The sequence below is a fragment of the Cygnus olor genome, chromosome 9 (assembly GCF_009769625.2).
Source record: "Cygnus olor isolate bCygOlo1 chromosome 9, bCygOlo1.pri.v2, whole genome shotgun sequence".
Taxonomy (NCBI): Eukaryota; Metazoa; Chordata; class Aves; order Anseriformes; family Anatidae; genus Cygnus; species Cygnus olor.
In genome coordinates, this window is record NC_049177.1 from 21,178,671 (window position 1) to 21,192,482 (window position 13,812).

Genomic DNA, 13,812 nt, shown 5'->3' on the forward strand with positions numbered 1-13,812 from the left:
CAGCACTGTCCCACTCTGTGTGCACAACTGTTCCCCAAACAGTCACAGGATATGGTTGTGTTTTCACATGTCAAACACAACCATCCTGAAAAAGATCTAACTCAGTTTTCATGAAGATAGGATCTTTCTTTTGGAAAGACTCAAATCCATTATGGAAAGCATGCAACATTCTCGGCCATAAAACACAACTGCACTAGTTTAAAATACATAAGAACAGTATGAATGCAAAGCCAGTACTGCAAAGGGCATACCGACATCTTCCTATTATGTCTGTCAGAATAACAGAATCTTTGCAGAATTTCCTGGGGAGGGAACACAGACGTGTATCAAACATTCTCCCATCTCACACACACAAAATAGACTCACAGCGATCATCATCTTGATTTCTGCTGTGCAGTCATTTGTACAGATGGTAACGTTCAGTAAACGCTTTCCAGTTTAATTGGTTTGTTCTACTCCAGGAGATGCCTGTACATGAACTTACACTCGTAAGCTTTTATTTATTAAAACCCTGAAAACAAGAATTAGAGCTTTGAGCTAAAATGAAAAAAAACTTTTTTGGTCAACTATTAGCTATATTCACCTCAAGTAAATCAATTAGGAGCAGGCACAAGATGTGGCTCCATGGATTTTTAACACATCTTCCTAGTTAAAACCTTTTAAAGTCTTGGCTTAAATAGCTGCCTTTAAATTGCTGCAAATAAAGTGATGTGACTATTGACAGGATTATGGACTTGTAAGAGAAAAAGTTTTTTATGTTCATTAGTTGAAAAGTTAAAATTTTAAGGTAATTTTAAAAGTGAATTTTTATTTGGTGACAAACATAAATAAATAACTTTGATCAGTGAAGCCGATTTCTGAGACAGTGAGCTGTGCAACTCTCCCCTTCCACGGCTGGTTATCGGCTGGTCCAGCCACAGAAGTCACGGTGTCAGGCTTTGAGAATCACAGCCGGGAGCTTCTTCCAAGTGAGTCACTTGCGAGAACACAAGTGAAATACCTCTCAGCATTGTCATGCTTCATGTGCTTATGAGAAACTAAAACCAGTATCAGACCCTGAAGACAACTTTTAATTTCCTTTATTGCTGGTGTTTTTTCACACCATTATTTTTTGGCTACAAAGATTAAGCCATCAGCTACCTTAAAGAAACATGAAGCCATGCCCAGTTCTCCACAAGGATCGCCAAAACATTTTTAGCACTGAAGCTATGCTCACTAAAGCTGTACATGGAGACTGTGTGTTGAGGCTACTTGTAAACAGCAACAGCAGAACAGGTCCACTCAACCCACTTACCACTAAGAGGCCACCACAGTAAAGAGAGGTCATGTTATGTGTACAGTGCCAGCAACGATTCCCAACAAAAACAATGGCTAGGTTTCTGAATATGTAGCACCCACACGAATTGTTTTTATGCATTTATGCTTATATGTTATGTTTATGTTATTTTAGGTAACTCATTAATTTGCAGTAACACTCAGAAATAAGGCTGAAGAGAAGCAAAGGCATAGTTGCAAAGAAAGTACCACCTTATTCACATTTTTAAGAATTTAATTTAGGGCTTAAGATACCTCATTCTCCCATTTTGACTTATTTGGAATCCATACGACAATGAATGAAAGGACAGGCAGAAGACAGCGCCCAGATGAAGTGCACTGTAAATAACAAAGCTAGAGGTACGATAGATGAAATGAAAGATTTAGCTATGAATGAGTTGTTCCATTTCAGATGTGCTGGGGAAACGTCCACTTGTGATCTCTAGTCAATATAGACAAGTCAGGAAGGATCATCCATACTTCAGGTATACGTAAGTATACAGTCTCTGTGAGGCACCTGATACAAAGCAGTAACACATCCATACATCTACACCTACACAGGAATGGGATGGCTGAACAAACCAATTAAAAGTTGTCTACTTGAGTGAAATCCTTGATACAAGGTCTTGAGAGCTACCCTGAAAATCCAGGAAGCAGCTTAGTGAATTAGGAAAAATGAGCCACCTAGTTCATCTCATCTTCAGACAGCAGTCAGCACCAGCAGAAAACCTGGGTGGACGGAATTGTAACTTTCTAAAGATTAGTTCAGTTGGAAACAGTAATCATCTCTGGAGAGGGCGTAAATCATTCGGGTGAGATAACAGTGTTCTATATAATCCCTTGGGGGAGAAAACAACCTACTACTGTTCTTGATTTTGACTCAGTCTTTACCAAAGTTCACCTGATGCATCACCATAGGGTATAATTCAACGCAGTAGAAAGAAGCAGCCCAGAGACTGTTCAAAACCGTTTCTACTTCCATCAATTAGACAAGATAATTGAGAACGTTTTCCTACCTGCTTATATTCAGATTCTCTTCCAACCAGTACCTGCAGAATGTAACCAACAGGATCCCCCTTCATGGGTGCGACCATTTCCCAGGCAATTTCACAGACATTTCCTTCCAACTGTGTCACCCGAGGGGCTACAATAAAAATAAATGTACAAGCATTTAATATAAAGACCTAATTCAAATGTTACTTATTTTACATGTACTTTACAGCATAACAACATTTTAAAAAGAGAATCTCAGGACATCATGGGTTTAATAGCACAATATATAATGTATTTATGTGGCCAAAAATCAAATTACTATCACAACTGGATGAAAGAAGTAAAACCGGGGCTGGATTTTTAAGTCACTCCAAAGTCTCACTTAAATCAGGCAAGATTGTCTTGAAATAAGCAGTTCTGTATTCTTGTGGTGTTAAACAGCAACAAACAGTACATACAGAAAATTTGGTGAAATTTGGGGATGATTAATGCAACAGGCTTTTCGAAGCAGAAGCCAACTCAGGAATGACACTGGCATTAATAAAAGCAGCAATTTCATGAAGTTCTGAGCAATCACCTGTACCAGTGGAGATGTTTGTGTATTCTTCTCATGCCCTAAGGCAGCCAGCCACACATCATTGAAAGACAGCACTAGTATCAATCATTTCATTCAGGAAAAATGAGAGAAGGAATGTCAGAAGACATTTAAATATGTCTTAAATGTAAGAATTTAAATAATCTATATTCGAGATTAAGTCCAGCCTGGGAACCAGAAGTACAAGCATAATTTTAAATACTTGGACTTGTGAATAATTCCGAGCCTGAAATTCAGATGATCAAACCTGGTATTTTAAACAAGGCTTAGACTTGTGCTTTCACCGGAATTCCAAGAAACTCCACTTATCAGCTGTTAAAACGCTGCCTTGCTGGTGAACAGATCTCTCACCAGTCGAAAGCCAGAAGATGCCGTGCTATGCCCAACAGCAAGCGTGCAGGTGAGCCGAGCAGAGCAGCTGTGTTTATATGTACAGCTAAGCATCTTCCACTGGAAGGCAACTGTGACAGCATTTGGGCTCCACCAACATATTCATCAGGCACAACAAGAAAGCACATGACCAAAAAATGAAACTGGGAGAAACACTGGTGCTAAACACTTCACCAAGTGGTTAACGTGTGCACGTGCAAGGCCATGAGCTCGTTAAAGGCAACGTAGGCTCACAGCCCATGAAAACAGACAACAGGAGACTCTATCAAGGAAACAAACGCTGCTGCGGCCGCATACATTATATGAATTCTAGATTAATTTGCTACCACCCAAGAGGAACACATGAATCATACGCAGACCCAAATGTCATCAATATTCGCTTGTTTCTCTCTGCACTTCTGCCTGCGTTGAGAGACTGATAATAGACACCTTCATTTCAGCTGACAACAACTTTCTCAATGATTTTCCCTCCTCTTTGTTCCCTCCCCCTGATACATGTAGATTTTTGTCTGACACTTACAAAACTGCCATTATCAATATTCTGTTTTAGGGTTGGCATTACTGAGTAAGTAGGCTTCTTTACAGAATAAACATGTGCTTCTGATACCCAGAGAACAAAGTTTATGGCATACATTCCTCTGTATTGCTCTGAACACAGAAGGGAATCGACATGGTTATGTTGTTGGCTGCCTCAACGGATCCCTTTTCCCTGTAGCATTACCTTCTCACGGCAGCGTTCACTAACACAGTGTTTGCTGTGCCCTTTTCTCTCTTACAGCCAGTGTTTTGTCATGTACCTGTGGTCCCATCCCACACACAACCCAGTATCTGCACCCTGTCTTAATGGATTGATATTCAGTCCTCGGTGTGAGTCACCTTTAACAAGGACTCAGTACTCACGCAGCTCAAAACAAAAACCTAAGTGAGAGCTGAACTTACTAAAATGGATTTCTGTCCATCAGAATGAGACTGTGACTACAGTGCATGCCTGCGCTAGCTTTAGCCAGTTAGTGCTGCTAAGAGGAGTGAAGACAACAGTAACGTAGGCTTAGCATGTGCTAGCGAGCCTGGTTAATCTAGCACGAGCTTCCTTTTTTGGGTAGTGTATCTGACATCAGGACTACTGCGCAATATGGTGAATCAGGATAATTCACCAGTAAGTAAGTGAGCTTCACACCAAACAGATACAGCTATCTTCTTCCAGAAACAGCACTGAAACAAATGCCAAAGCCTGGGAGAAAGCAAGGCGGGAACAAAGGTGAGATTCTCACATAGGCTGATTTTAGTGTCGTGAAGCCAATCTCCTGATGCTCTCCCTGCACTCAAGAGCATTGTTGCTCCTGAGAGTGATTCAGAGTAGGTAACCGAGGGACAGGACAGTACATCCCAGCAGTGTTTTCCCCTCTCTAAATCTTAGGTCATGAATAGTGTCAAAATCACCAAAGCCAGATTCCAAATACAGTGGAACAAATGAAACCACTCTGACAAACTAACAGTTACTGTTTTTCATAGTAAATAGTACAGCTTGAAAAATTAGTTTTAAGAACACAGAAAAAAAAAAGGTTAGCATGGCATCTGATTTTAGCTTATCTGACAACCAATATAACAAATCTGCTCCCTGCATAATAGTTCTTGGAAGAAGGAGCAGAATTACTTAAGGCAGAATTCACACAAAGGAAAAGATGTATCATAATACAACTTTATTTAATTAGGCCTTTTGTTCTTCTAGTGGAACGCATGCTAAGAGAGATAATGAATCAAATGTTTTATGTATGTGAATTTGTTACTAATTTTCTAAATTAAAGGAAAAATAAACTCTGAAATGCTCTGCTGAACGTTACTCACACAACTTAAACCAGTGTGCAACTTTAACACTTGAGTTGGTATGTACACGTATATAGTGCAGCTGTTATATTCCTGATGGAAGTGTTCCCGTAATTAAGAGCAATCCCCTGGAAAACATTATTGTTAGTAGCAGCATTTTAACTGTGCCTGTATAACAACGCTGGTAGGTATAACGCTAACATTGATTATATGAACTTTTTTGTGATAATTTAGCTTCCCTCCATCATGTAACTTCACTGTTCACAGATACACAGAAGCAGCATGCACCAATTTTTGTGTTATTGCATACTTATGTTAACATTTACAAAGTGATTGCATTTATCAATTACTTAAGTAATTACATGTTACCTAGGTATATGTAAAAAATATTACATACCTTTGATTGCAGGTGGGACTGACTTAGTTGTGCAGAAGGTAACTATTTCTGAGAAAGGTCCCTCCCCAGCATCATTGACAGCCTGTATTCTAAACGAGTAACAAGTGGATTCTGTCAGCCTTTGAATCTTGTATGTATGACTTGGTCCCCTATAAATTGGAATAAACCTGAAAACAATGAAAATTAGAATACATAATTACATTGGAGCGGCACTAACATTTCAGTCTATTACATCTATCAGCTCAACGCATACATGTGAAAACTGACAGAACATGCTTTGCAAAGCTGTTAAATGCACGTTTAAAAATGGTTTGCTACTAGAACACGATGATTATTGAATCAGGCAAATCAGAACAATTTCATTGCCCCTTTTGCAAATAATAATTCATGTAATCATTTTTGCAAGTTAAGTATCTGGAAATACTTCTGTCAACACATTTCTTTCCTACCATGCAGTAATCAAAATGGATCAACTTGTGCTCTGATACAATGCACTGAGTGTGATGCTCGTTTAAACATGTTTAAAGCAAGATTAATTCTTTGAAGCTTTTATTGCTTGATTTGGACCTTATTCACACACTAAGACCCACAGATGAGATCGTGCACTTATCTATGCCATCTTAAGTCAGAGTCACTATGTAAATCAGAGCATAAGGATTGCATTTAATATTTAATACATTGTGGAATATGAATGAAAAGAAAGAGGGAAAGCATGATAACTGAGAGGCGGATATGTAGGATGGAAAAAGGATGTCAATTCTGGAGCTGCGGGGGACACCTGCAATGACAGGTCTGCTTGAGAGCAGGCTGAGAAGAAGAAAGAGACATGACACTAAGGAAGTGACTTCCAAAGTACTTCCATTGACAAGACTAAACCTCAACACATATAATCATGTCCAACAATACAATGCAGAAAAAAAAAAAAACAATCTTAAAGAAAAAAAAGTACTGGTTGCTAGAGACTCTGACTTCTATTTTCAATTGCTCTGCTCAGATAAATGCTTTTCAGTAATAGTCATAGGTTAGCCAGCAATTTCTAACCGAGATCCTGACCCCGCAGGTGCTGAGCAGAATGGGGATGAGGGTAAATAAAAAGGAAGCCCTCAGCATCTTGCATCAAACCACTTAGCCTCCACTGGGGAACAGTCTTACTTGCGACAGTTCTGAATCTGGAGAACATTCACCACGCAGAATCACACAGTATTTTGATGATTTAGTACTCTTATTCAAGTACCTTAACTATTTCAGCTGATTTGAAATCACCAGGAAGCCAACAAAGTGATTTGCTTGTGACCTCCCTATCTAGGTACTAGCTTTGTCTTGGGTAGTAAGTCCTGATCACTTTGCCTTTGCATGAGATACACTGTACAACCAATTTGAGCATTTCAAAGAAACTGGGTCTGTCATTAGCTCTCGGGGACAGAAATCAATTCATATTACATTATGATTGAAACCCAAGGAAGTACAAACAAAGATCAAGAATCATCTGTAATAAAAAGAAATGTTCAAGTAATTTAAATTGCTGAAAATGTACTTTGAGGACTAATGCGACTAACTACCCATAGAGAGTCTTAGCAAGCCCCTCGCCTTGATTAGAAATCAAAGACCTATGCCCGTAAGTTTTTAGGAGCAGATTTTAAAGCTGATTTCCAAAGGCAAACTTTTTTCAAACTTATGCTCATGTAGTTTTAACTACTTTATGCTTGCTATCTCACATTTCTGAAGCTCACATAGGCAGCAATGGCAAGGTTCAAAAGGCTGCAACAGACTTGGTGTGATGGGGTAAGATTTCTAGGGGTTCACGGCCTGATGAACAAACCACTTCTTTAGGCCAGAAGACTGAAAAAAAACAAGGTGACTGTCTCTCTCTTCCACTCCATGTTTTGCACCTCAGGTTGGCTGAGAAGCCACTGCAGTATTTGTAGGAGTGCACAGAGGCTCTTACCCATGGGCTACAGATAGTAAAAAAGAAGCAATGTGGTGTTATAGAATAATGCTCTATGTGCAGCTAGGTAAACGTGTAAGGATAAATATACCTTACCAGCTAATGGTTCTGCACACTCTTACCCCAGTTTGGGCTTATAGTGCACTTTTGAGACATATTTATAGTGTAAATACCAAGCAATGCTAGTTCTCAGGTTACAGTTTTGCCTTTCAAAGACGAGCAAGGTTTCATAACACTGACAAAGTGATCTGGCAAAGCACTTCTGCTCCTCCCATCATTTGGGAATTGGAATAATATTCCCATCCCGTTTCCATCTCTACCCCTTTCTACTTCCATATCTTTATCTGAAGAAATATCTGTAATGAAAGCAAAAAGCATTTCGGAAAAGCTTGCATCCACATTCAATACACAGGACCGTAATGAAAGCACACTCAAACTTCTGAGATTCAACCACCTTTGAAGAAAGATGGCTTCCAATTTTGGAAGAAGAAAGGCTGACTAGTAAGTCAATCAACCTTAATTGCTGTTAGGCTTTACTATGACAATGATGCTCTGTAATTATCCTTGAAGAATCCAAACAGTGATGTAAGAAACATAATACGGATGAAACATTTTAGCTTCAATACACCAGTGATTATTTTTATAACAATGTAGTATTTTTCTCATGAGCAAAGCAGGTACTCTGTACCTCAGAGTTATTTCTGTTATGTTTAAAAATAGTATATTTCCCATTTGACGTAAACGGCTATAGAATTGAAGCAATATATCCTCTGATCTTTTTTCAGTCTTCCAAATTTTCTGCAAAAGGACTGCAATGATCTTAAAGTTGAATTACTCAATATGATTTCTTATCACTACCGCGATGTCTGTAAACATTAAAAATTGTCTAAATACGACAATTTGTTCATATTATTGCAAATTGATTTTTTCTAAATCTAAAGGCAATTTTAAAAGGACATTTAAAGGTGAGCTCTATATACCTTTGCCATTTTTGGAAAGTCTGACATTGTTCACTACTCTTCATCCAAGCCCTGTTCCACACCTTCTCTTAAGAATAAGCTAGCTTTGAGCTTATCTTCATGTCTTATATACTGACAGGGCTGAAAGGTGAACTGGATTCGAGAACTGAGAGAAGTTAAAGATCTCTGTAAATAGCGTAGTCTTGTACTAGATTAGTTCCCTAGCAGGTCCAATGTTACGTTAAATCAGTTGTATACGTAAAAATGTAAGGATAGTATGGGTACACAAGTGATTTAAACAAGCCAAAAGTGTTCTTGTTCCTATATAGGAACACACAGAAGTATGTTTATACTTTCGCGCTTATTTCTTTAACACTCTCCCCTTTTAAGAGGGACAAAACCAAAACACAAAACATGCTCGAGTGCATCCCAGCCGTGTTCATTCTCTAATCCCTACCTGCTTGGACCATTCATGTAAACCCCCAGAGTATGCTAATAAGCACCAAGAGATGTTCGATTCTAAAAGGTTTGCCCAGCCAAAGTTGAAAGATAGTAGGCTGCATTCCTTATCTGATATTTTGTCGTTGAGAAAAGACTACCTCTGCAGGCTAACTGTATCCTCAATACAGTAATTTTATTTATTTTAAATTTGCATCATCCAGAAGCTAACCTGTAGTATCAGGATTTAACGTGATGCAGTATTGCCTCTCCTCTCCTCTCCACGTAAGTAACAGCACAAACTGAGAAGAAAGCAACTTTCTCGAGGGAAAAAGACTCTCCCCAGAGAATTCTTCCCCCTCATCTCACTTGAGTGATCTGAATTCTCTCTTCCCCAGACATTCTCATGTCAGTCACGGATTATTCATTTACTTACACAGAGAGGAAAAGACAGAACACAATGTCCTAGAATGATTGTTTGGGAGACACCACTGCTGCTAGTTTTTCATCAATACCTTTTTATTCACTGCAAAGATCTTCTTGGAAATGTTTTACGTTTGAGCTATTTTGTTTCCTCCACTTCAGTCACTTCCAGTCAAGCAGAGGATTATGAATATACTTGCTCTACCTTCATTCATTATCGCTCAGCACATTTTAATCAGCAGGTTCCCTTTCAAAGTCTCTGGTTTTGTTTATATTTTAGTAACACAATTGTCTTTGCAACAATTTCATTTGAAAGAAAATCTAATGTACAGTACTAAATAAGACAGCAATCTTGAGCCAAGTACAAGGGCTGTAATAGCCACCTGAATGGTTCTCTTACTGCCTCCCAGAAAAACGTGGTCATCTGCCACAGTTTTGGCTGGATCGCGGTCATTAATACACCACAGGGCTGACCTGGTGACCCGAGGCTTCTGTTCAGCATACACGGGCAACTGCACAATTAGAAAGCAAAGTACATGAATTTCACAAACCAACAGCTCTTTTAATGTTATTATTCCAATGTCCCAGTTATCTGCACAATTATATCCCCCACCTACTTTTTTTTAGACTGTTCCTCTTATTTTCTCTAAAGAACATTATCAAACACTCACTGCTTTAAGCGATTTTCTTTCCCCACCAGCGGTTCCCTACACTACGCAGTCGCACCCAGCAAAGCAAAGCTTCAAAACAAAAACATCTAATTCACCCCCTGAGACAGGGAACATTCAGTTCTGCGAAGTGCTCGAGCAGAACAAGGCCGGGCAGCCCCGCTGTGGGGCTCAGCCCCTCTGCAACGCCCGCACCTGCCCCTCGTTCGCAGGGGCAGATCTTATCTCCAGTACGGCCCTACCTCCGATGCAAGGCAAAGGTTCCCCTTATCATGCTCTGCCTGGGGAAATTTGCCTGCAGCCCAGTCACCCCAGGGCTGATCGGAAAGCTTTGCACCTCTCCGCTTCACGGTGAAGTTTCTCCCGTTGGTGCCAGCGAGTGTCACACACCTCTGCTACACCTAGGTGTCACGGGAATGGGGTTGACTTACTACAAGGGAAATGGTGAGAACCATCTCGGTGGAGGTCAAAACAGAGGTACCATCAGATTTTTTCAAGCTAGACGGTAGAGGAGCCCTAGAGTCAGGAACTAAGTAGAAAGCACGATGAATTAATACCTCTCACAACATGACAAACCTGCCCTTCCCCAGCCATAAGCATCTTAAGTCTAGAGTGGGCCTCTATTCAGATGCAACACACAATTTTTCCATTCCTGCTTCATCTCAAGGCCTTCAGCTCAAAGAGAGAAGCTCGCCATCTGCAGCATCCCCATCCCTCGGTGCTCCTGTGACCTGTACCAGGCCGACCCAGGCTTGCCGTGCTGCTGGCTGCACACCAGCTTTGGGGCCCCTTCCCAAGCCTCTCCTTGGCATCTCCACTTGTAGGTAGGTGCTGAGGGAAGGGAAACTCCTGGGAATAGGTTCCCAAAGAGTTTTCTGTTCAGTAACCTCCTCCGGCCCTGACTTCCTGCCCTAATTTGAGGCATAGACCAAACAGATGGGACACTTTGGCCCCTCTGAGCCAGAGATCCGTTTTCTAGAAGATACCTTTTAGAAAGCATATGCTGTATGCTTGCTCACAGCATGTTTAGAAACCAACCTCCTCCCTACACCAGCAACAGAATTTCTGTTTACAGGCGTAACAACAACATGACCCACTGAAGGAGACCATGTTTTTTTCCTTGTACTTAGAAATTCAAAACTAAGTGGAGAGAGGAAAGAGGCAGGAAAAGAAGTACTAACAGTTAAATGAAAAGAGTTTGTTTTCTTTGCTTAATTATCTAGCACATCCACAGGCGAGACAAGGAGCACTTGCAGCCAAAATTGATTTTTAGCTTGCTTCTACTAGATCATCCTTTCATCTGCTGCTGAATTTGAGCATGCAATCCTTATTTACCACAGATAGTCACACGTCACGTTTCTGGACTTACTGAAAATGGAGATGCCTCAACATACAGAAGCTCCCAGCTAGCAATAAAAATTAATTTCTGAAGGATCAATTACCATCTTCCCCTTGACATTCATACTGCTGAGCGCAGCTTCGATTTGTAGCTTGTGACCACAGAAGACTGAATCAAAGCAACAGCCACCTTCCCACCCACCCCGCTTTGCCGTATCATGGCTTTTGATCTTATTTGTCCTGACAGATTGCCAGAGAGAAGAAAGCTGCTGATGCTTCGGGTTGCTTCCCTTTTGTCCCCTTTCAGACTGCAACCTTGTGCAATCATTTAGACTTCTAGGAAGTTGGCAAAGAAAAACTGCACATAGACTACATAAATTCTGCTGTTTACCCGGGTGGTAGATGAGGCATATCGCAAAGAAAGACAACCACACACTGAAAATCAACTTCAAGAATGAGAGAGACTGAGAATAAATTTTTGATTCTGAGTGATTCCCGGGGAAAATACACAGTAAACATAGAAAACACATAGTAAAATCTCAACAGCTTCTGAGCACTTCCAGGAGGAGTGGAAGATAGATTGGCAAAGTGCCCAATGTAGTTCTTGCATGCAACCACATCAGAGGTCAATGAACAGACAGAACGGAGAATACTGAGCACAACTTAGTGTGAATTAATAGCATCTGAATGAAAGATTTGGGAAGAATTACGAAGAGCATCCAATGCCCTGGCAAAGAAGAACTAGATTACTAAGCAGCTACCAATACCATGGTTTGCAGTGGCAATGTGTTAAAAATTAACAGCAGATACAAATAAGAACAGACTTAATAAAGCTAAAATCAAAACAGAAGAGAACGCAGTTCAGCAGCAGCAGATTAATGCTCTTATCAGCAGCGCTCCTGGTCAAGGAGCATGAGGGGTGATGCCTATGAAATAAACTGAACAGCCTTCCAAGATGACTCTGTAAAAGGGTCGGGGTGAGGCAGTGCTCCTCTAACTGAGATTATCGATCTACTGTCTGCTTAGGTGGAATAAAGAGCTGCAATGGATCTCTGCCGACCAATTCACGTTTCAGATTGCTATTACATTATTACTGCTTTGCAAATCTTACCGCTTCGTTTTTGTCAGGACATTCAGGTAGGTAAGGTGCAGCTTCATAATAAAATACACTGTGAAAAACACCTGGCCTGCTGAAGTTAATTGGTAAGCTCCAAATAATTTAACAACGCAGGATTTGACCTCCATATAAATTAAGGCATTGAGTCATTAGTCTTTTGTTGAAGTCAAAGTCGCTGGCAACCTTAAGGCAAGACCCTGCAGCTGTACATAAATGATGAACGACCACCCCAGAAAGAAATTGGTATGCTCAGGAAGAGTTCACCCTGTATTCAAGTTAAGGTAAAACTACGCAAGAAGAAGGAAATCAATTCAAGGGATTATATCATTTGTTTGCAATTTTTATTCCTGTATTCCTTGCAGCTAGAATTTTCCAGGAGTACATCTCTGTGTGCCTGTGGCCTTTGGGATATTCATATTTGAATACTCCTACCAAGAAAGACAGTTACCAGAAAACCAGCGTGTGCCAATTAAAATTTATAGTCATTAGGCAGGTCCTATTTTTGGATCTAATTTCCTTTTTTTTCCTTCCCTTTTTTTTTTCCAAGAATTGCATCTCCTTAAATGAAAAATACCTGCAGTTTAACAAAGTATTTTAAAATAGTTTAATATATACATAAACAATCTTTCATATGCTATGAAAGGGAAATGCTACTACTACTGTTTACCCAGTGATATAGGGTCATAACTCATTTATTCAGCAAATAAACAGAACAAAAGCACTTACAGTTTAGAATGTCAGCAAACACAACCTTACAATCCACTTACAAAAGCAGACTAAGAATGGTCAACAATCCTTCACTGATATTTTTAAAGAATATCTAAGATGCTTCTCATTCCACTATCCCAATGATTCCCTTAAAATATAATTATACATATTTTTATTTGTCTGTACACACAGAAAAATCACAGAATTCACCTAAACCACAATATATATTTACCTAAAAGAAACACAAGTAACTGATGAATGACCCACAAATAATGTACTTGCTATTTCTCTCTCTCAGACTAGACATTGTTAGCATTTTAAGACACTAAGGGGTATAATTAGTTGTAGGAACAACTGAAGACTAATTACGAGTACAGGAAAAAAATATCAGACGAATTACTATAATTAGATTCATTTGTTTCACCTGGAAAAGAAAAATCCACAGTATTCTGGAAAACAGTGCAACTTGATTAACATGATTTTCTTGACATTACTAAAGTTAGGAAATGAAGTCACAACTGAAAGTTTATTTTAAAAAGAAAGAAATTTTATCGTCCTCTTTACATAAAGGTCAACCTCCTTCAACTAACGTTCCCATGTATTGTGCTTTCTAGAAACAGATTTTTCTTCATTTCCACTAATGCTACACATAATTGAAAGGACAAGAGATGCTAATTTGATCTCCCTAAATGTCACACACCAA

The 13,812-nt window shown here is 39.7% G+C and overlaps 1 protein-coding gene across 4 annotated transcripts in view; it reads right to left on the reverse strand.

Annotated features, from left to right (window-relative positions):
* The window catches only part of FNDC3B (fibronectin type III domain containing 3B), a 185,402-nt gene that overhangs the window by 9,153 nt on the left and 162,437 nt on the right, over nt 1-13,812 (reverse strand). For all 4 annotated transcript variants that reach the window (XM_040566522.1, XM_040566523.1, XM_040566520.1 and 1 more), the window contains 2 exons: nt 5,514-5,680; nt 2,331-2,458 (listed from right to left, as the gene is read on the reverse strand). In XM_040566522.1, coding sequence (XP_040422456.1) covers nt 2,331-2,458; nt 5,514-5,680 — 295 coding nt within the window. The remainder of the gene's footprint in view (nt 1-2,330; nt 2,459-5,513; nt 5,681-13,812) is intronic.